The 21388-nt window shown below is 48.3% G+C and overlaps 8 protein-coding genes and 2 long non-coding RNA genes across 15 annotated transcripts; 5 read left to right on the top strand and 5 right to left on the bottom strand.

Moving 5' to 3' along the window:
* Positions 1-235: 235 nt before the first annotated feature.
* On the bottom strand, positions 236-2434 carry LOC9649740. Of its 3 annotated transcripts, XM_024681682.1 has the most exons (7): positions 1687-2434; positions 1448-1627; positions 1180-1393; positions 876-1118; positions 797-818; positions 467-725; positions 236-403 (listed from the first exon to the last, which is right to left on the bottom strand). In XM_024681682.1, the coding sequence occupies exons 4-7, from the start codon at positions 932-934 to the stop codon at positions 294-296; spliced, it is 450 nt and encodes a 149-aa protein (XP_024537450.1). In that variant the 5' UTR covers positions 935-1118; positions 1180-1393; positions 1448-1627; positions 1687-2434; the 3' UTR covers positions 236-293. The 3 variants fall into 3 exon arrangements, with proteins under 3 accessions (XP_024537450.1, XP_024537451.1, XP_024537449.1); XM_024681683.1 differs by having other exon boundaries at positions 1180-1403; positions 1448-2434; XM_024681681.1 differs by having other exon boundaries at positions 876-1132; positions 1448-2434.
* LOC9649739 (octanoyltransferase) lies at positions 1786-2499 on the top strand. The gene has a single exon (XM_002976704.1). It carries the CDS (start codon positions 1786-1788, stop codon positions 2497-2499), a length of 714 nt encoding a protein of 237 aa, XP_002976750.1.
* Positions 2500-2515: 16 nt separating this feature from the next.
* On the top strand, positions 2516-3151 carry LOC112348681. The gene is made up of 4 exons (XM_024681684.1): positions 2516-2757; positions 2815-2841; positions 2895-2987; positions 3035-3151. Exons 1-4 carry the CDS (start codon positions 2546-2548, stop codon positions 3072-3074), a joined length of 372 nt encoding a protein of 123 aa, XP_024537452.1. The 5' UTR covers positions 2516-2545; the 3' UTR covers positions 3075-3151.
* Positions 3152-3574: 423 nt separating this feature from the next.
* On the top strand, positions 3575-6679 carry LOC9649337 (L-galactono-1,4-lactone dehydrogenase 1, mitochondrial). 2 transcript variants are annotated; one of them, XM_024681669.1, is made up of 11 exons: positions 3575-3593; positions 3661-3685; positions 3742-3756; positions 3805-3836; positions 3889-4104; positions 4158-4962; positions 5020-5270; positions 5331-5513; positions 5569-6046; positions 6102-6242; positions 6301-6679. In XM_024681669.1, the coding sequence occupies exons 6-11, from the start codon at positions 4159-4161 to the stop codon at positions 6463-6465; spliced, it is 2022 nt and encodes a 673-aa protein (XP_024537437.1). In that variant the 5' UTR covers positions 3575-3593; positions 3661-3685; positions 3742-3756; positions 3805-3836; positions 3889-4104; position 4158; the 3' UTR covers positions 6466-6679. The 2 variants fall into 2 exon arrangements, with proteins under 2 accessions (XP_024537437.1, XP_024537436.1); XM_024681668.1 differs by lacking the exon at positions 3575-3593 and having other exon boundaries at positions 3661-3756.
* Positions 6680-6792: 113 nt separating this feature from the next.
* Positions 6793-8949, bottom strand: LOC112348633 (pentatricopeptide repeat-containing protein At4g02750-like). Its single transcript, XM_024681523.1, has one exon. It carries the CDS (start codon positions 8947-8949, stop codon positions 6793-6795), a length of 2157 nt encoding a protein of 718 aa, XP_024537291.1.
* Positions 8940-11278, bottom strand: LOC9649738 (O-fucosyltransferase 1). 2 transcript variants are annotated; one of them, XM_024681671.1, is made up of 8 exons: positions 11177-11278; positions 10767-10977; positions 10614-10692; positions 10472-10542; positions 10323-10411; positions 10133-10253; positions 9802-10085; positions 8940-9750 (listed from the first exon to the last, which is right to left on the bottom strand). In XM_024681671.1, the coding sequence occupies exons 1-8, from the start codon at positions 11182-11184 to the stop codon at positions 9006-9008; spliced, it is 1608 nt and encodes a 535-aa protein (XP_024537439.1). In that variant the 5' UTR covers positions 11185-11278; the 3' UTR covers positions 8940-9005. The 2 variants fall into 2 exon arrangements, with proteins under 2 accessions (XP_024537439.1, XP_024537438.1); XM_024681670.1 differs by lacking the exon at positions 11177-11278 and adding an exon at positions 11055-11170.
* A 647-nt stretch (positions 11279-11925) lies between these two features.
* LOC112348680 (uncharacterized protein sll0103-like) lies at positions 11926-13638 on the bottom strand. The gene is made up of 2 exons (XM_024681673.1): positions 12198-13638; positions 11926-12134 (listed from the first exon to the last, which is right to left on the bottom strand). The coding sequence occupies exons 1-2, from the start codon at positions 13618-13620 to the stop codon at positions 12037-12039; spliced, it is 1521 nt and encodes a 506-aa protein (XP_024537441.1). The 5' UTR covers positions 13621-13638; the 3' UTR covers positions 11926-12036.
* Positions 13639-15119: 1481 nt separating this feature from the next.
* On the top strand, positions 15120-17254 carry LOC9649336. 2 transcript variants are annotated; one of them, XR_002993136.1, is made up of 8 exons: positions 15120-15398; positions 15576-15813; positions 15982-16058; positions 16117-16176; positions 16241-16554; positions 16617-16707; positions 16802-17009; positions 17067-17254. It is a non-coding gene; the product is annotated as an uncharacterized LOC9649336 (long non-coding RNA). The 2 variants fall into 2 exon arrangements; XR_002993135.1 differs by lacking the exons at positions 16802-17009; positions 17067-17254 and having other exon boundaries at positions 16617-16781.
* Positions 17255-17310: 56 nt separating this feature from the next.
* On the top strand, positions 17311-18640 carry LOC112348632. Its single transcript, XM_024681521.1, has 8 exons — positions 17311-17385; positions 17426-17563; positions 17617-17679; positions 17740-17887; positions 17951-18192; positions 18256-18372; positions 18426-18475; positions 18524-18640. The coding sequence occupies exons 1-8, from the start codon at positions 17311-17313 to the stop codon at positions 18549-18551; spliced, it is 861 nt and encodes a 286-aa protein (XP_024537289.1). The 3' UTR covers positions 18552-18640.
* Positions 18641-19520: 880 nt separating this feature from the next.
* Positions 19521-19768, bottom strand: LOC112348682. The gene is made up of 2 exons (XR_002993137.1): positions 19734-19768; positions 19521-19669 (listed from the first exon to the last, which is right to left on the bottom strand). It is a non-coding gene; the product is annotated as an uncharacterized LOC112348682 (long non-coding RNA).
* Positions 19769-21388: the final 1620 nt, after the last annotated feature.

Genomic DNA, 21388 nt, shown 5'->3' with positions numbered 1-21388 from the left:
AGGAAAACGCAGTGGAGGAGTTTTCCATCCATAGCTCTCTCGCTCGGCGCCGTCGAGGAGAAGGCAAAGGGTTGTCGTGTACAAAAAGACGTTTTCTCCTGTATAAATGGAAGCATTCATTAAATGATCACAAAGTGTGTAGCGTGTTTTCTTTGCGGATCTGTTTCACGTACCTCTGAAGGAGTCAATCGAAACTTCACCAGAACGTAAAAGCCAAGTTTTTTCAGATCATCGCTGGAGAAGAAAGATCAAACTCTATAAACAAAAGAGCTTACACTCATTGGAGATTCGCCTCAATGATCGTGCGCGCTGGAAAAACAATGGATTATACGACTTGTGGTAGCGTGAAAACTTGGAATCCCTATTTGATTCACGGCGAGGTGTCCAAAAATCTTCAAGGCCCCTGTCACAGCACACGAAACATTCAAGTCAATGGGACCCAAGACAGTTTAACAAAGTGGCACACCTCCAAAGCTCTGGCGAGAGACGACGAAACCATCAAATCGCCGCGCCGCTACTTGGCTGCTGCTTGCTCGCTTTGGCTGCTGCTGTTTTCCTTGCTGCCACTGCTTCCAGAATCCAGATCCAGACCAGGAACCTCGAATCCACAGGCAAATCTGTCCACCTCCACCCGTAGCTCCATTAATTCGCTGCTGTCCTCTAGTCCCCCGAGAAACTCCCCGTGTTCTCTCTGCACGGGACGAGCGGTTTCGTGGCCGGTGTTCCTGCGGCCATGAAAGAATAAATAAAAAATACACACCTATACGGCAACAGCGTTTCTGTTTGGAGTTCTCACTTCTGGAAAACACTCCGGCTGCCTGGAACAAATGCGACGGTGCGTAAGTCACTGTTCGAAAAGGACTGCGGCTGCTCACCAGTGAGACCAAGACGACGCCGCAAAAATCCCACTGCAAGAGATGGTTGCTTGTCCCATCTCTTTGGCGAGCCTGAGTGTTCTTCTTCACTTACCTGATGTAAGCTGCGTGCTGTTCACTTGCTTGAATGCGACTTGCCGCGCCGCAATATCACAACAAACCGCGAGCAGACTTCGGCCTCGCGAGATTTTTCTTGCCGGTCACTTTCCTCTTTGGTAAAAGACAATTTCTCCGCGGGGACCCCTGAGAGAGAGAGACTTTCATGCGCCATCAACGTAACAAAAAGACGAAAAACATAACGTACCTTTGGCCTGCGATGAGACCAGCCATGCCAAAGATTAGCATGGATAAGCGCGCAAGCTTTCTCCTCAGTCCGGCAAGCTCTCGTGAAAAATCGATGCTCCAGACATCTTCTTGCCGCAAGTGTTCTATCTCCATGACTGAAATAGCTACGCGAATTCATGAGTAGCGGTGGACTCTAAGTGAATGGACGAGAGAAACTCGTTCGTATAAGGTGCCTGCCAAGAGCTTCTCCTATCAGGTGAAGTTTTTGGATGAAATAAGTTACATACCTCTTCGTTGCCTGTTCTTCACAAGTGTGGATCATCCACACAAGAAAGCGGCCGATTCGCCCACACACACCTGGATCATTGTGACAATGAGGAGAAAGTTCTAAGTTCCTGGAAAGTATAGTTAACGGTGGCAGCATTCTTCTTTTGGTCGAGATTGTGAGCTCCTCTTCCCTGTAACTTCTGTAAAATGCGGCTGATCTTACGATCCCGGAGCCAGCGCCTCGCAAGAACCATCAAACCTGGAGCTCGTGAAAATCAGCCCTCCATCGCTGTGAGCGATCAATCCACGCTCGGGCGCTATCTTTCTTCCCCAAACCCTAATCCACATATGTTCTAGAATGAGAACGCTCCAGGTCTTGCGGGCGGGGACGATACCGTACAATCGAGCTCTGGCACTTCAGCGCAATCTCCACGAGCAGCGGCGTAGCGGCGGCATCGATGACACGCTCGTCCTGGCGCAGCATCCTCCCACGATCACGCTCGGCCGCCATACCCTAAGCCGCCACAGCCTCTCCGACGCCATTCTCACGCCCCAATCCGAGCTCCAGCGCCTCCAGATCGAGGTCCACCAGACGCATCGCGGCGGCGATGCCACATTCCACGGCCCCGGCCAGCCGATTCTCTACCCTATCGTCTCGCTCCGGGCGCTGGGGATTGGAATCCGGCTCTTCGTCGAGAGGCTGGAAGATCTCATGCTGGAAGTGGCGAGGGATTACAAGCTCCAGGCCGGAAGAATCCCTTCCCAGACAGGCTGCTGGATCGATCAGCGACGGAAGATTGGCGCGCTGGGGATCAGCGCTCCCCAGGGCGTGACGATGCACGGCCTGGCATTCAATGCCAACACCGATCTGGATGGATTTAAGCACATCGTCCCGTGTGGAATCCTGGACAAGGAGGTCACGTCGCTCGCTCGAGAGCTCGGGCAGGAGAGGGTCGATGAAAAACTAGTGGAAGAACAGCTCCTCCAAAGCTTCGTTCGTCTCATGGGCTACGAGAGAGTGGTTTCTACTAAAAACCTTGGGGAAGGGATTCGAACCGAGGACGTCCTCTAGCTTACATAAATTCCCGCCCATTTTTTGAAGCTAGGGTCGAGTTGCAATGCCTGGCAAGGTTGTGAGAATGGCGCCGCGGCAGCGCAAGAGAGAGCGCACGCCGGGGGAAGCTCTCGTCGATCGATTCCTGGCGCTGTGCTCCTCGGAAGATCGAGGTAAACTGCTGTTCAAGTTCTTTCAGCTGGAGCTCGCGGATTCTCGCAAGGAGGCCCGGATTATCAAGCGACAGATCATCCGGATGGTCCGCGACAAGATCCCGTATGCTCTCTTGTGAATCTCCTCTTTCACGACTGAAATTTGGGGGTGTTTTGGCAGCAAGTCCGCGCATCCGGCACGACACAGGTATGATCTCCATTCTTTCTTTCTGGCGCCATGGCTAACGTTGCGATCGTCAGGAAGAATGTACCCAAGGCATCGCCGGAGGAGATCATGAAGGCAAGAACGCGAGAGGAAGCGGAAACCATCGAGAACCCCGATTACCCCGACTGGTACTGTTTCAAACGATTTCATTGGGATGAAAACCTCTCCACTGCAGCCTTGATGACGAGGAGGACGCAAGGTTCGATGCCTGGTAAGACCGCGATTCGTAATAGGCAGACTATACAATTTTGATCCTTCTTTCTTTTTCCCTATATACTTTTCATTTGCTTGATCGATCAGCTATTGCCGTCTAAGCTGGAAACGGCTGAGTGAGTTTGTCCGGCAAGAGAATCCAGAGCTCTACGGGAAACTCGATAAGGTGATACACGGAATGATCGGTGGCATGCCGGACAGCAACGATTTGTACTACCACACCGAGTAAGGACTTTGCAATTTGATCGATTGTTCGATTCAAGCTCTTCATTTTGCAGCTTTTTTGAAGGACCAGAGGGACTGTACTCTGCCTACTGCTATCTTCACCTCATGTTTCACGGGTCACAGCAGCTGGAGGACCTTCGTCCGGCTCTGATGAAGGCGTTGAAGAAAGATCTGCCAAACGGCAAGAACTTAACGGACAAAGGCGTGATGAAACTTTGCCTGCGTCGACTCAATGACCGCAATGCACTGATCTTCTCCGTCCGTCTGATCTCCAGTGACTCCCAGTGATCCCCGGGGTACGTTCTTACTTCCTTTGCCAGGAAGAAAAACTAATCGATTGTTTCTGCATCCTTCTTCTCACAGGCCGAAAATCGAATGGATCCATTAGGTAAGTTCTTCGCAATTAAACGAAGCTCATCGAATGCTTTGTATGGGGAATCGAAGTGGATCCATCTGGAGGTAAGTTCTTCGCGAAGCTCATCGATCTTTTTTCATGGTTCTTCTCAGGCCGGGAATCGAATTGATCCAGCTAGGTAGAGGTAAGTTCTGTGCAATTAAACGAAGCTCATCGGCTCTCTTTTGCTTTCCCAGGGATTAATTTTCCAGTGTTTGCCACGTCATCTTGTTTTCTCTGCCACGTGGTTTCTCGCGCATGCACATATAGCGAAGTTTTAAAGCCCTAATAGATTCTTGAGGTTTTGGCTATGGCGAAGGGATTCCTGGAATGTAGGTACTGCTGAGGATGCGCGCGTCTGCTGAGGGTGATTCTATCAACTGCTAGCTTTTCCTCTGATCGTTCTCGCGGAGGTAAAACTTTTCTCTCCTCTTCTTCTTGCGATTTAATTCTGGGTGCTTTCCAGGATGAGGAGATCGGAGCTTTTTAAGCATGTTTTTGCGGGTTACAGGGCTCGCCTGGCTTCATCCGGCACTGGCGCTGGGATTCTACGCACTGAGTCCACTAGCTGCGCTGCTCAAGATGTTCTCGGGGGCCAGCTTTACAGGTTTCTCCCTTCCAGCAATCCAGGAACGCTTGGGTTTCCGCGAGGAATTAGTTCTTGCGCTACTGCAAAGCCCGATTCGAGCAAAAGATTGATTTCCGCCGTGAGACTGGGCACCGCTCACAGCAGCAACCTTCCTCCTTTGTTTGGGAATTCGTGGAGGAGGTCTGTGGCAAGTCTTCCTCCGGTTGGCTCTCTTCCCAATCCCATACGCTACAGCTTATATGGGTTGCTGCTGCTAACGTGCGCTGTTGGGACGTACTATGGTACTCCGTGGTCTAGGACTCAAGAGGACGAGAGCATCACCACCAAAGAAGAGGAGACCGTGACTAATTGGAGTAACACTCACGAAGCTCATCCGAGGTACTACCATCACCCAGAGACCCTCTACGACTTGGAGAGGATTGTGAAGCTCGGGCATGTCACGACGAGGACCATCAGGCCTACTGGATCCGGCCTTTCGCCGAATGGATTGGGATTCTCCAACGAAGGGATGGTGAACATGGCACTGATGGACAAAGTCTTGGTTGTCGACACGACGAAGAAGCAGATAACGGTACAGGCAGGAGCTAGGATTGATCAAGTGGTGGAGGCCTTGAAGCCTCACGGGTTGACTTTGGAAAACTACGCCTCTATCAAGGAACAGCAAGTAGGAGGTTTTATCCAGGTATAATTTCTTATTGAGTTTTTCGATTTCCGCAAAGATAACACTTGATTTTTCCAGGTCGGAGCTCATGGAACTGGAGCAGCCATTCCTCCCGGCGACGAGCGGGTGGTAAAGATGAAGGTTGTTACTCCTACCCGGGGGACGATCGAGCTTTCCGAAGAGTCCGACCCGGAACTGTTTCATCTCGCTCGCTGTGGTCTCGGCACATTGGGAATCGTAGCTGAAGTTACTCTTCAGTGTGTGCCTGCCCACAAGCTTGTGGAGCAAACTCTCGTCTCCAACATGAAAGAAGTACGAAAGAATCACAAGTAAGCTTGCTTTTTTGGTTTACTCCTGACTTGCTAATTTGATTAAATGTCTTTTTATAGGAAGTGGCTTCAGCAAAACAGGCACCTCAGATATATGTGGATTCCTTACACGGACGTGGTCGTCGTAATCCAGAGTAATCCTCTGCTTGAAGGCCAAGAACCTCCTACCGAGAAGGAGAAAGATGACGCTGGCAAAATAAAGTCGATGATGGACGTCTATAACGATATGGTTCGAAAGCGCGGGTATGTAGTACCAATATTTCAAATGGATTTTGTATGACTGAGCCGTTTTCTTCAGTCAGCCGGAAACGAAAAGTGAGATGCCCCCAAAAGTTAATGCTATGGCTGGAATATGGAGTGGCACTGCTGCTGGAAGCAAAGGATCTACCGGGACGGTATACCAAGAGGCTATGACTTTCCCGGCAATGCGCGACAGAGTGCTGGCATTTGCACCTCTTGATCCCGAGCATGTCAAGCGCGTCAACAAGGCCGAAGCAACCTACTGGAGACGAAATACAGGTTATCGCGTGGGCTGGAGCCACGAGATCCTGAGCTTCGACTGTGGTGGCCAGCAGTGGGTGTCGGAGGTTTGCTTTCCCGCGGGAACAGTGGACGAGCCCGACATGAGCGACATCAAGTTTATGGAGGAGCTGCTGGAGCTGATCAGAAAAAGAAACATTCCAGCGCCAGGGCCTATCGAGCAGCGGTGGACTTCGAGTAGCAGAAGCTCCATGTCGCCAGCGTCAGATCCTTCTCCAGATCGCTTGTTCTCCTGGGTAAGCAAATCTGATTTTTCCTTTCTCTCTCAAACTTGTTTGTTGTGCCATGCAGGTTGGGATCATCATGTACTTGCCGACTGAAGATCCTGCGCAGAGGCAGGCGATCACCGAGAGCTTCTTTGACTACCGTGGTGCTGTCCAAAAGAATCTCTGGGATCCGTATGGAGCGTACGAGCACTGGGCAAAAGTCGAGGTGCGTGACATTAGTTTTCAAAGATTGCAATAGATCGATCACTCTTCTTTACTTGCAGATTCGAGACAAGGAGGAAGCCGAGTGGTCTCGGGAGCGGCTCAAGAAGAGATTCCCCGTGGATTCTTTCGTCAAAGCTCAGATTGAGATCGATCCCCGGGGAATCTTTACCAACGAGCTTATAGAGACACTCTTCCCGAAGTACCGCCATGTCCAAACCCAGTAAGGAGATTTGCTGACAGAGAAACAAAGATGTGATAATAAGTAATAGCTAGAATTGTCAGAGTATAAGTATTGAACCTGCCTGATCATCGATCGTCAAGACAAGATCCATCGCAGACAAGAGAAAACAATCGAGAGTTTCAAAGCGAAACTTTTGTCGCTTGCTTTTTTGTTTGTAGAAGAAAAAGAAGTGTAAGTTCATACAAGTTAAGCTGGTCGATCCAACTTATCCAGGGCTCTAAGATCTAGTCAAGAAGAGAAGAACTCCACGGATTCTTCAATCCCCGAAGAATATTTAGCAGCGAGCTTATAGAGATAGAGTTGATTAGAACTAAACCAAAGAAATAAACTTCGCATTTAGAGGGTGACGAATCAAGTTCATAGCCAAAACGTAAGCACCTCCATAGCCAGGATGAGATTTTACCATAAGCTTGGCTGTGTTGAGGCTGTGCTTTAGGCTGTCATGATTTCTACACGCCCCAAGGAGGCACATCCAGTCCAAACCATCAGCCGCAAACGGCATCTCATTGATCACCTCCTGGGCATCTGTCAGATGCCCGGCCCTTGCTAGCAAGTCCACCATGCAAGTGTAGTGCTGCTTCGAGGGCTCTATGCTAAAGTCTGTGGCCATGGAAGTGAAGCACTGCATTCCTTTGCCGAGCTTTCCTTGGTGGCTGCAAGAGATCATGGCCATGGTGAAGTAGAAACCATCTGGGATCTCGATTGTGAGCATGAGCATGAGGTTGAGATCACAGACGAGCACAAACTCCCCCACCTGGAAGTAGGCATGGAGCATGATGTTCCAGATTACAAGGCTTTGGAGATGTGGGATTCGATCAAACAATTGTCTTGCTTTTAGCAAATGCCCTTCTTGGGCATATGCACAAAGAAGAGACGTCCAAGATACTTCATCCCTTTGGGTCATACTGTAGAAGAATGATTTTGCGTCTTTGATGTAGCCCATATGGATGTAGGCCGCGAGCATTGAGTTCCAAGTATAAATGTCTTGTGCCGGCATCTTGAGGAACAGGCACCGGGCATCTTCTAGATTCCCTGCCCGTGAGAAAGCGGCCAGCATTGTGTTAAAGGAAACCATGTCGTGCTGTGGCATCACTTCATTGAACACTTGTTTGGCTTCCTCCAGCTCCCCATTGTGAGAAAATCCAGCCAGCATTGCATTAAGAGCTGGTAGATCGTGGAATGGCATTTGCTTAAAGATAGTGGCAGCTTCAACCGGAATCTCATGAAGCAGCATTGTGGTGCATGATGCCGTATTCAGCCTTGGCATTTTACTGAAAGTATCTCTCGCAAGGCTCAGATTTCCTGCCTGTGCCACCGCTGCCAAGACCAAAGACATGGAAACCATGTTATGAAAAGGCATCTCTTTGTCAAACAATTGTCTTGCCTCTGTTAAGCACTCGTTTTGGATGTACGCCGAGAGCATAGAGTTCCAAGAGACAATGTCCAGCTCGGGCATAGAGCCAAACACTTGCTTTGCTTTGTTGAGCTGACCACGTTGACCATACATTGAAAGCAACGAATTCCAGGAGACAACATTCCTCTGTGGCATCCGGTCAAACATTCCACAAGCATCCCGCTGATGCCCACTCTGGGCATACGCGGACACAATTATGTTCCATGTTGTCAAGTCCCTTACCGGCATTTGCCAAAACAAACTCTTGCATTCCTCCAAATTGCCGGATTGACCAAATACGGTCAACATGGTGTTCCACGTCACGATGCTGGGAGAGTCAATCTGGTCAAAAGTGGACTTGGCCTTTTCAACGTTTCCCGCCTGGGCATACGCGGTCAACAAGGAGTTCCACGTCACTAGATTCCACTCGGGCATCTGGTCAAACACAGTAAAAGCGTCAACGAGATTCCAGGCCTCCACGTAAGCCGTCAGCAAGGCAGTCCATGAGATGAGGTCGCGAAGTGGCATTTCATCAAACACACGCTTTGAGCTCCGCAAATCCCCTTTCCTGGCATATGCTATAAGAAGAGTTGTCCACAACACAATGTCCTTTTGGGGTATCTTGTCAAAAAATATCTGGATTCTTTCCACGCAGCTATTGTGAGCTATTAGGAAAAACACTGTGGAAAAAGAGATGAGGTCGTGCTGTGGCATTTGATCAAATAAAGTTTGGGTGCTTAGAAGATGCCCTGCACGGGCATATGCTGAAAGAAGAGCATTCCATGCGACCAGATTGGGCTGAGCCATAGCGTCAAAAGTTTGCTTCGCAAGGGCCAGTTCGCCGTTTCTAGAGTAGGCATTCATCATTATAACCCAAGAATACGAGTTTCTTTGTCTCCCCAACCTGTCGAAGATCTCTCGGGCTTGACTCAAGCTCCCGACCCTGCCATGCATTTCAATCAGCTTGTTACCAACAAACGTATCGAGTGGTGCCTGAGACGAAGTAACGCGATCGTGCAAATCATTCGCCTCTACCAACGTCTTGCATTCCCTGATACTCTCTATGATCTCCATGTACTCTCATCATAAACTCAGTATCAATCCAAAACAATGAGAGACTATGCATTATTTCATTCCACATCGTCCGAAAGGACGCGTTTGATCCCGTCGCCGCCCTCCTCCTCCAAAGCCGTGGCATTCATCCTGGTGTTCGCCGGGCACCTCTCGCGCGGATCATCGCTCTCCTTCCTACAGAAGCACTCCGGCCAGGGATTCGTGTAGAACGACTCGGGATTCACACGGCGGTGAGACCTCCCAAACGTTCCACCGCTCATCACGCCTCTCACCATGGCCTCGAAGTTTGCGGCGGCGGCGCCGCCACCACTCTCGCGAGCCATGAAGATCGGTGCCAGAGCCTTCCTGTTGGGCTGGATGGACGTCCGGAAGCCGTAGTAGAGCCTGTGGCCGAGGAGATTGTTGGCAAAGTTGCTGGGACCGTCGTAAGTTGGCATGAAGATGTCCGAGAGCAAGCACACCATGTAGTCCACCGCCGGTCCCAGGAGTCCTCTCCCCTCGGCCTGGACAGCTTCCAGCTCCTCCGGAGCGGCCACGGTGGTGCGATTCTCCAGGTGAGGATACATCTCTCGCAGTGGCTGCATGAATCTCTCGCCTCCAAAGATGTCGCCCGCTGCGAGGTAGAGGCGGGTCGAGTTGTCGAAGCCCATTGCCTGGAGGATGAGCCCGACTTCTTCCGGTGTCAAGGGACACTTCCCGATCAAGCGCCTCTCGTTGTAGACGAGGCGCTTCTTGGCGAAGTTTTGCTCGCGGTACTTTCGTAGTATCTCCTGCTCTTCCGGTTTGAATATGGCGAGGCACCTGAGAGAAGCTTGTCGGTGGAGAAAGACTACGAAAGAAGGAAGGACGTACCCAGCGAATGCAAGCATGTCCATCTCGAAACGGAGATGGATCGACATGAAGTGGCCTTCAGCGCGGAGCCTGCTCACGATCTGGTTGCTCAGCTGCATCACGTCCGGCTTGAAACGCAGTGCGTGGAAGTTTACTCGGCACCTCAACCGCTGGTACTCGGCGTTTGGAATCTCTTCGGCTAGGCGATGGGAAAAGGGAGTGAGATATATCGCGCCGTGCTGTTTCATCTTAGCCAGCGCTTCGGTCTCGTACCAACTTGGAGGACCATCTCGCGGTGGTGCGATCTACAGCAGACAAGAGTTACGTTGGTTTGAAAGAACGAGTAACCAACCTGGAAAGCCTTCATCTTTTTCTTCTTCTTGTCGGAGACGTAAGGAAGGGACTCCACAATCTTGACGTCGTGTCTAAGGGATTTGATAAAGTGTTCTACATCATAAATACCAGCAAAACCACTGCAACATCAAAAACAACTGTTTGCTCTTTATCATAACCAAGGACGAGAAAGCAAAAGATATACGGACCTTTTATCGTTCCAAAACGAGTTAGTATCCAACTCCGGCAACACAAGCGTTGCATTCATTATCCTCGCTGCCAAAACTGCATTACAAATCTGCAATGACACATCGATGAAGCTGGAAATAAAAAGCAAGGAGAATAGAATGTCTCTTACCGCACTGCGCTGCTGGTTAAGCCCGCCATTGCACCGAACGACGAGATAGCCATTGCTTTTCTTGGGAGGGGCTGCAAGCAAGATAGTCCACTAAGTTACATACAAGAAGAAAAGAATGATATGAGAAAAAAACTCTACTTACGCGGCCAAAAAGATCTGGGAGCCGAGGAAGGCCTCCAACCAGAAGAAGAAGAGCTCGTCCAAAGAGAATTCACATCAATCTGCCAAAAACCAAAAGAAAAAGAAGAGATAAACGCTTTAAAAACGAGCAAGGAAAATCGCGAGGAATGCTTACATGAGAGTGAACGATGACACCGTCTTGCCGCAACTGCGAGACCAGCGACACCATGCACAGAAGCAGCACCAGGCCAGAGATGGACAATCGACCAGCAAATCCCTTCATACTGGCAGTCACTTGCTTCCATTGCCTCTGCCCCCTTCTTCCTAATGCCGACGCTCCACCCGTGAGAGAACGCTCATCATCGTCTTGCGAGTGGCTAGATCCCCTGGCAAACACAAATCCACGTCCACGAATCAGGCTCCCGAAACCAGAGAATGCAGCTGCGCTAGAGCTACCACACACAGCGAGGGATCAGATCTGTTGCGCAGCACGAGCACCATTCTTTCGTTGCGAGAGAGAGTGTGAGAGAGCTTAGATCTATCCCGCCCCTGTTGCCCTAAGCGAGGAGAGACGAGAGCGCTTACCTGCGCATCAAATGGGGCTGTTTTCTACGCGTCAATGCGTCGTGTCGGGGGCCGAGCGAGCTGGATCGACGCGCTCCTCTCGCAAGAACCCTAAAACTAAACCCAAATGCCGCGAAATATTTTCAACGAGATAAAAGAGACAGTTTATTTTTATTTGGAAGGAAGACTATGTTTGACTATCTTGGACTACATTGACTAATACTAAAGATTGGGATTTCACAAAGAGCGCCAATGCTTTAAAAGGGACTCAACACTCTTGCCTTGATCGACCTCTCCCGGTGGAGCTTTAAAGTGATTTGGATTGAAATGTAGGCCAGAATCGAAGCTCCGCAAGGACCAAGGTGGGATTGAGCGAGGAGGATTCAAAGCTTAGCTCCGAAGAGGATGAGGGGTAATTCCTCGACCTCTTCGAGTTCTTATGAAGTTCCATGCACCGAGAACTTTGAGTCGTCCCAGCAAGGCATGGATTCGAAGAAACTCTTGTAGCAGCCACCACACTCCTTGGAATCAAAGAGATCCTTTGCTTGTTTCGCGAATGCATTGAGCGTGTAGGCCGTGAGCATGGCGTCCCAGGACGGAACGCCACCTCTTTCCGAGATTGGTCGCTCTAATACTTGTAGCAAAACTTTTCGAGAAAGCGCATGCAAATTCTTTGCTTGGAAGTTGGAAGAGATCGAAGATCGAAGAAACTTTCTTTGATTGTAGATGGTGTTTCCTTTTCTTTTCGCTTCGCAGTTGTAAGTTCTCTGTTTCCAGCGAATATCCGAGAGCTATTCACACACAGCGTGGTTATTTACATTGGGAGTAAACATCAAAACCGTTAGGATCAAGCTCTAGCTTTGTCAAGTTGAAATCTAAATCTATCTCTCACTCTTGAACTTTTTGGATTTGTCCAGCATATCTACCATCGCCGAAGTTCGATAGGATGTCAGCGAACATTCTCTTTTCGCAGAAGGAGCTGATTTAAACAGAGAAAATTCACAAGAGTTAGAACACAAAAGAGCTGTCCAAAATGTCTTACCTCTCGACTGGTACGTAGATCGCTGGTTGACGTGAGAATTCTCGGCCGCAAGCAGCACAGCATGTCCCCCGGAACGGTAATAATCCCCCATCATGCACTGGATCAGCTCCTCGAGTTCGCTCACCAATCCCTTGGACAAGACATCGCCAGCTCCAAACGCTCGGGAGCTCTCAATCTTTTGCTTCACGTCCAGCAGCGCTTGCTTTGCCGACGCCAAGTCTTCCGAGCTGCGACACCCGAGCCTCCGAGCGGCAGCCATGGCCTTCGAGGCACTCACACGGTTCTTCTGCCTGTCCACCTCGATCTTTGTCGCTTCCTCTTCCTCGCCAGCTTTGAGCTCCTGGATCACCAAGCTCGAAGTTGCAAGCTGCTGGGTCTTGTCGCTGGACGGGTCTCGAAAGCTCCCTCCAACTTTGAGAAGTTCCAGCGACGAAGAGCTCGAGTCAGAGCCAGGCAGCAAGAGCTCCACCAGGATATCTCTCTCCTCTTCCGCGTACAAGGATCCAAGCTTCACTGTTGCAGCTCGATCGCCAGCCATGGCCGTTGTCCCGGCGGTGGCTTCCACACTCTTGATCCGCGCTCTGCCGCTTGCCTCCATCCAGACCTCCACTTCCTGTGCCACCACGCTAAGCAGCCCGCCAATGAACTGAGCAAACGCGTGCTGGACGGCAAACTCCTCTTGCACGTAGCAAAAGCTGCCACCCGTGGCCTCGGCGATGCTCAGCATGGCCTCGGGATCATGGTCACTTCCAAATCCAAAAGTGTGCACTGGAACTCGCTCGCTCCCATTCTCGAGGTAGGAATCCACCGGAAGAACTTTGCATCTCTTGAACATGATCGCATTGTCCATCCCGTCCGAGAGAAGCAAAATGCTCGACACCGGGTTCCTGTTCTTGCGCCGCGAGAGAAGATCGAATCCAGCCTTTAGACCCGGACGGATCTCGGTTCCTCCCAGGCTCCGCAGCTTCTCCACTGCATTGAGCGCCGCGGCTCGACCTTCGTGGGTCATCCTCTTGAGACCGAGATGGACTTTGGGCTCGTCCGAGAAGGAGACGATCGCGAGGCGATCCTGCTGTCGCAAATTCCGGATCACAAACTCCATGGCGGTCTTGACGAGCTCCAGCTTCTGGCCGCGCATGCTGCCGCTCACATCCAGCACTGTCACCAGATCGACCGGGGCGCGGGCACTGTCGGCGGCCGAGCTCTCATCTTTGGGAGCTTTGAGATGGACCAGCGCTGTAAAGATTCGCTCTACTTGTTCTTCTCCCTTGGCCTTGATCTTGTCGACCTCGCCGATGATCTTGAGCTCTGGCTGCTCGCCAATCACTAGCCAGCCTAGCTCCTCGCTAAGATGGACAATTTCTTCTTCCTCGAGCGTGACATCCATGCCGCTTACCTCGAATTTCTCAAACCCTGCCGCCATAGCTCCTGATCGATATGGGAGAACTTTATACCTTTAAGTGGTCAAGTTGGCCCTACATTCCAATTTAAATTCTTTTTTTTCCGGACGGTTCAGATGAGGACACGTGGACAACGTTTATAGTAGACGCTAAAACGATAGCATTTTTGCATCCATCAATCAGTTGGGACTATCAAAACAATATCTATATATATATAGATAATTTGGGATTTCTTAGATTTTCAGATCCTCCAAAGTGATTGGCAAGGGCGAGACTGGGGCCGGACGCAATACGAGAGGGTGATTATAATTGAGTTGCTTTGGAGCATTGCTCCTTTTTATTCTATTCTATTAGTTTCTCTGGAGCTGGTGGTTGATAACCATTGATGGGAATGCTCTCCCTCTCTATCTCTTTTTGTCCTGCATTATCACTGCCAAGTAAATCTCTACGCTCTTTTTGTTTTTGCAGTTGTCAATTCCGAATTCTATGGTTCACAGGCTGTTCCCAATCAATATTTTGCTTTCTCTTTGTTATATAGTTCTATTTCTGACACTGTCGTGGCTAGCCTTCTCCGAGAAGTTCCCCATGCCAGAAACATCTGCTGGCGTCTTCTTCTTCTTCTCTTACATTCTTGGTATGGCCAACTTTCAAATTTGTTTGTTTTTTACGATGGTTTTCTCAGCTTTTTCACAGGTGTTCCAATTCCAATCAAAGAAAGAGAGGTTTTGGCATTGTGTCCCAACTTTTTCTCTATCCAGATTTCGGGTATGAGATTGTTCTGATTTCATGTCAACGATCTTTATATTGCTGGCGTTGAGTTCAGCAATGAGCTGAGCAAATTCATTAGATGTGACGTGCACGATGAGGATTCCCATGTCAAGGAAATTGTTCATGTCACTCTCATTGAGGTATGGAGTTTTTTTCGGTTTCTCTTCACGGTTTTTAAATGGTACTTCATATCAAGCAGGCTAAGGAGATCTTCAAACCAATGTATGTAAGAAAGGTGTGTAGTTATCTCCCGGTGGCATTTCATGGAATTTTGATTTAGTTCTTTGAACAGCGATTATGTTGAATACCGTGGGTCGAAAGAAGACAATCATGTATGGCTGTCTGATAAACGACGATTTGACAAGGCTACTCAGCACAAGGCTATTGGAGCTTTGGAGAAATTTGCTGAGGCAACAGGAAACGATTTACCAGCAGATATGAAAAGCCTGAAGCCAGAATATTGTAAGCTTACGGCTAAATATGTTACACTTTCTTTCCTCAAATGTAGTGATGGTCGAACTAGAGGAGCATTGATGCTACTTTCGTAGGCATGTAGCAGCTTAATAACCTCTGTCTTAGAGCGAGCAATGATTGTTATTAGCTCATATATCAAACCAACTGCCATGGTTTGGTTTGCGTATTTCATCACATGTGGCTACGTGGAAAAATGTAATAAAAAAACGTGAAATGTGATCTCTGTTGTTGGAACACTGTATGTAGTATAAGTATCTTCTCGTAGGCGAAGAAAAGAAGGCATTCTTCAATCAAATCGACCAAACAGTTCGCAATGTTGTTGATGATCGCGTGGAATCCATGGCGCTGGACGGCTGCGCGCCCGACGCCACATTCTGGTGCGTGCTCTTCGCGTGGAGCCACACTGGATCGCTGGAGCTGGTAGCGGAGGGCCACCGCTAGGGTTGTCAGCGCTAGGAGCTGGGCGGCGTGGCCAGCAGCGCCATGGCGGTGATCAAGGAGGAAAGCGCTCACACTTGGCAGCCTCTCCCAGTAGCCTTCTCATGCCTCTCCTTGCCAGGTACTTAGTTCTTCCATTGTTTTGCTTGGATTTCTTAGAACGATGGGATTTCTTGGAAGAACGATGGATTTTTTTGATTGGAAATGCGGTGACTGCTTGCTTGAGATAGATCGTTTCTTTCTTGGACGTGGTGATAGCCATACACTTAAACATTCTTATGTCTTCGTGCTCTTCCAGACGTTCAACGTTCGTCTTCTTCCTCATTTTTCTTGTTGAGGATCTGGATGGTTACTTGGATAACCATGGATTAGCTGCGCAAGCTATACACTAGATATTTTTTTCTTTGACAGAAGTTCGTGCTGGCGTGGGAAATGCCTTTGTTCCGCGTTACAACTTTTACGGTGGAGGAGTTGGATGTGCCATCGTTGGATGCCCTCCGGCGCTCAATCTCACCGAGGAGGGATCTAGACAGAAGGTTTTCTTTCTACTGTTTTGTTTCCTTTTACTTTGACTTCTTTTTGTGTAGTTCTTCGTGTTACTCTTTGCGTGTCCTTTGTATGTTCTTTCGTTGTTTGTTACGAAGTACTGTGTTCTTTGTGTCTTCATTGTAAGTTGCTTATTCTCTTCATTTCTCAACGAACAGGAGGCCGGGCCAAAGTCGGATCACAACTCCAAGGAAGGAAACAGGCACTTGCAAATTTCTCTCTGGCGTGGCACAAGGTAATGTAGCTTCTTGCTTTTCTTTTCTTCTGTAAGTTTACCAATCTCTTTCTCATAGGAATGGACACTGGGGACTCCTATTGCTGTTCTAGTTCCAAACACGGATCAACGTAGAAGAGTAAGTTTTCGTTAACGGAAGAAAGTAAATGAGACGCTGGAACTTAATGTGAGGTATTCTGCAGGATTGGCTCTAGCTTATCTAGCGGCCATCTCATGCCGATGCTACTTACGGATTCAAGTAGCCGTCCAGGTTAAATCTAAACGTTTCCTCGCAAACTCTCTTGGAAGAAGATCATCCACCCGAGAAAGAGTAGCAGCGGGGACAATCGCAAACAGTTTGTGCTTTTATATTTCCTTGGTGTTCGTAATTCCCGGTGGAGAGCAACATCCGGATCAAGTTATGGCGGAAAAAACGATCGCTGCCATCGACGCTGTGAGAGTGAGGGGAGATTCCGTGGGAGGAGTCGTCACTTGCATTGCTAGAAACGTTCCTCGGGTAAGAAATCTACTCCCGCATTCACGCAAAGCTGTATTGATCAACCTTCTGTCTACTTTCAGGGACTTGGGGCTCCTGTTCTTGACAAGCTAGAAGCCGAGCTCGCCAAGGCTCTCATGTCTTTCCCTGCCACCAAAGGCTTTGACTTTGAAGGTAACACAAGATGGAAATCTCCCTTTGCAATGTTTGAGACCTTTCTGTCTACACACACAAGAAGTATGAAGGAATCTCATGGGTTTCTAGACAGGATCTCCTTTCTGTTTTTTCCTCAACTTGTGAACAAGTCATGCAGGGAAGAAGAGACGATAGTGATGAGAATAGCATTCAAGCCGACGTCTACAATCACTGTAAAGTTCTTCGATTCTCACTGAGCTGGCATGAAATTCCAAGAGACTGGAATGAGAGACCGGCAAGAAGAGCTCGTGTTCGTCATGATCCCTGCGTCGTTCCTCGAGGTAACATCCAGGAATCCTTTCTCCTCTCGTGAATGCTCATCAATCGATTTCTTGCAGCTGTTCCAATGGTGTCCAAGGCGATGGTGGCCTTGGTTCTCGCGGATCAGCTCCTCCAACACTACATGCAGTGCCAATTTCTCCCTCTGGCAGAGCTCCACCCTCGTCTCTAATCCACCGAAGGAAGAACGTCTCGCTTGCCATTTTTTTTATTTTTTATTTTTTAACTTGAATTCGAGCGCCAAATTTTTCCCAAAGAAAACTTGGAGGGATTGCGTAGAACCCTAGCCAAAATCTTGGAGCAATGGAGGAGCCTCTTCTCCCCAGGCGCCAGGAGGATCTGGAGAATCCTCCCCTGCCCGATGATGAGAATCCTCAGGTATGTCCACGCTTAGGTTTCCTGCCTGAAATTTCGCCAGGATCTGCCCCCGGAGGATCGGCGCCAGGAGGATCGGCGCCAGGAGAATCGGCTGCCAGGGGATCGGCGCCAGGAGAATCTGCTGCCAGGGGATCGGGGCCGGGAGGATCGGCGCCAGGAGAATCAGCGCCAGCTTCAGGTAGCTACATTTTCTTGTTTTCTTTCTTTGACACAAACATGATTCATTGACAGCGCCAGGAGGATCGGCCGCCCCAGCAGGAGCCAGGGAATCAGCGCCAGCTTCAGGCGCAGGAGGTACATTTCATTCTTTTCGTTCTTTGCCACAACGAGATTCACAGCCACAGGGATTTCCAGGAATTCACCACCAGAAAGTTTTTGGCTGCTGTACTGTCTCTTCTACTTCTTCTGATGCCTCTCATCTCGGGTGCTATGTTTGGGCCTGTCGGGATGGACATCCAGAGCGTGAGCGTGATCGAGAGCCTGGTCGTCTTTGGCCTTGCTGGTTTTTTTTCTAATTCTAAGTTAGTTTTTCTTCAACTCTAAATGTTTTCAATGTTTGTTGCAGCTTTTAACTGCACTACCTGCTTTCTCAGTGGGGATCTTGTAACTTGTGCAGTGAACAAGTTTGGAACGCTGGTGGAGATACTCTACACTGTCCACACCTCTGGCAGCTTCCTCTGGCCCCCGGTGATCGTCACAGCGTGGTATGTTTCCTTCGGGCTTTTGGACCTCTTCTTTCCTACTTGGGAGCTTGTGGGTTACATCGGCATTGCGACCACACTACTCTCCACAGCATCGCCCCTGGGAGTATAAGTTTTCTATTTTCTTCTCTTGGTTTCTAAACGTTTTCTTTTCCTACTTTTCATGTAGTTCGCAGCCTATTATGGACGACTGCCTACTGTCAACGTGGCCATGTCTCTGGTTGCATTCTGCTGCCGTGCTCTGTGGGCGTATCATGGTCATGTGACCAAGAACAAGAATATGAAGGTAAGGTTTACGAATAGCGATATAAAATAACAAGTCCGTTTTGCTTATAATAGTGGTTAAATGGAATTGCAAGCGGCTTGGCCTTGGTGCTCCTCTCCATCGGGTATGTGAGATTGTTTCTTTTACTTTCTAACACTTAGTGGTTTTTAAGGTGCATTTCTCGACTGCTTACTGTGTAGAATTCGCGATCGGTTCTTTTTTTTCTCTACATGTGGTAGAGTTTTGTGAACAAATCGTTTACCTTTTCCCGGATAATCCACATCGTCCCAAAGGACGCGTTTGATCCCCCGTCCAAAGCAGTGATATTCATGCTGGTGTTCGCACGGCACCTCTCGCCAGCCAGGGATTCGTGCAAAGCGGGTCGGAACTCACCCGACGTTCCACCGCTCATCACGCCTCTCATCAAGATGTCCGAGAGCAAGCAAGCACACCGGGTAGTTCACCGTCGGTCCCAGAAGTCCTCTCCCCTCGGCTTGGACAGCTTCCAGCTCCTCCGGAGCAGCGACGGTAGTGCGGTTCTCCAGGCGACGATTCTCTCGCCTCCAAAGATGTCGCGCGTTGAGTTGTCCAAGTCCATTGCCTGGAGAATGAGACCGACCTCTTCAAGCGCTTCTCGTTGTAGTATCTCCTGCTCTTTCGGTTTGAATACGGCGAGGCACCTGAGATAAGCTTGTCGGTGGAGAAAGAATGCGAAAGAAGAAAGTACGTACCCAGCGAATGCAAGCATGGATGGACATGAAGTGGCCTTCAGCGCGGAGCCTGCTCACGATCTGGTTGCTCAGCTGCACAACGTCCGGCTTGAAACGCAGTGCGTGGAAGTTTACTCGGCGTTTGGAATCTCTTCGGCTAGGCGATGGGAAAAGGGAGTGAGATATATCGCACCGTGCTGTTTCATCTTAGCCAGCGCTTCGGTCTCGTACGAACTTGGAGGGTGCGATCACAGCAGACAAGAGTTCCGACGTTGGTTTGAAAGAACGAGTAACCAACCTGGAAAGCCTTTATCTTTTTCTTCTTCTTGTCGAGGAAGGACGTCGCTGTCTAAACGATTCGATAAAGTGTTCTACATCATAAATGCCAGCAAAACCACTTAAGAAAACAACTGTTTGCTCATTATCATAATCAACGACGAGAAAGCAAAAGATAGGACCTTTTACCGGCAACACAAGCGTTGAATTCATTATCCTTGCTGCCAAAACTGCATTACAAATCAGCGAAGACTCATCGAAAAAAAGCAACGCAAACGAAATTTCTCTTACGGCACCGCGCTGCTGGTTAAGCCCGCTTTTCTTGGGAGGGGCTGCAAGAGAATCCACTAAGTCAAAGTAAAAGATATGAAAAAAAAACTCTGGACAAGTACTTACGAAGATCTGGGAGGCGAGAAATTCACATCAATCTGCCTAAAGAAAAACAAAATGAGGTCAATAGTTAAAGGGAATGTTTACATGAGACTGAACGATGACCACAGTAGGAGGCCAGAGATGGACAATCGTGGCAGTCCCTTAGGCCCCAAGCGAGGAGAAACAAGAGCGCATCAAATGAGGCGCACGCGGTACCTCTTGCAAGAACCCTAAAATCTTGGACTATCCACTCGAAAATTCTAGCCAAAGATTGGTAATCATGCTAGTAATCCCTATTAATATTGTTAATCACTTGCAAATTCAAGTTATAGAACATTCATACTTCACGGCCATCCAAATGATAACAAGAGTTCGAGCAAGCAAAGAACGTGATAGTTTAGCGGATGTAGCGACTTCATAAAGTTCATCATCTGTTTTAGCTAGTCCAGCTGAAAGATTTTCCATTTACGCTGCTTCTGCATTTGCGTCTTCTTTTGATCAAAATTGTGCAACACTGCAAAAGGGTGGGATTATTTTTGGCAATCATACATGTTGCTAGCTAGATCATGGTTTTCACCTGGATATATAAGTTTGTTTAAGAATCATGGGAACCTATCTATATAGATGCCATGCAGATTTCCTTGGATCTTGGATTAATCTTGTTATATCATGTGGATTAGAACACCTATACACTAGAAGTTTATATGTTTGCATTAGGATGTTCTCTTCTGTTCTTCTTCCTCTCACCTTAGCTGCTCTTGAGCTCATTTAACTTGCCAATTGTAGCTCCAAGGGCCTTCTTGCAACAGAATTTTACCCACCAGTTTGCAACATTAAGAGATCAAATTCTCCAGTAATTCTAGCTTCCTTGCCATGATAGGAATGGCCTTTATCCCTCTCTCATGCATTACTCTTTTCTCAAACATGCCTAGGTTAATCTGCAACTGTTTACAATGCACATCAAAATTCTCCAAACCGGGCTCACCCAAAAAGATGATGAGTTTTCTATTGCACTAAGACTTGCTTCGAACCACTTCAACTCACTAGAGAACTCTATGAAGACTTCTAGCAATCGAGATCACTATATTTTCAATTGCAAAAAATTCCAAAATTCCTTCCCTGCAACACTAGAAAGGTGGGATGAGCTTGAAATCCTCTTCAGACACTCTAGAACTTCTTCCATCACACTTAGATTGCTACTACAAGCTTGGAACACCTAAACTACAGTCAAGCTACAAAGAAATTCCTCTCAAAGAACATTCTTTTTCTAAAAAAGATTGAACTTTATTCTTAAGATCAAAGGGTTATAATTGTTATTATATAAGGGGTGAGGCTCCCATCACTCCATCCTCAGGCTTTTATCCTCCAAGCTCATATTGTAATGTGCTAACATTTCTAACTACATTTGAGTTTGTTTTACATGCTTTTACTATATATCCTCCCACTGTGATTCTTTCCTATCAAGATTCTAATCTCCCACTACAATGATGTTTGTCATTTCCAAGATCCTTTGTCTTCACCATGAATATACTTTGCTAGTGAAACTTCTAGATTTCTCTGTCTTAAAAATCTCCCACAAATTCAAAAGATTTGGCTAATTTTTATCCACTTTAGTTATCATATCAATCAAACCATAATTCAATTGTTTCCTCCCTACAAGTTAGTTTTTGTTTGTTACA

Source organism: Selaginella moellendorffii, unplaced genomic scaffold (assembly GCF_000143415.4).
Source record: "Selaginella moellendorffii unplaced genomic scaffold, v1.0 SELMOscaffold_31, whole genome shotgun sequence".
Lineage (NCBI taxonomy): Eukaryota > Viridiplantae > Streptophyta > Lycopodiopsida > Selaginellales > Selaginellaceae > Selaginella > Selaginella moellendorffii.
Note: the sequence above shows the minus strand (reverse complement) of the source record. Positions and strands in the feature narration are given on the sequence as shown.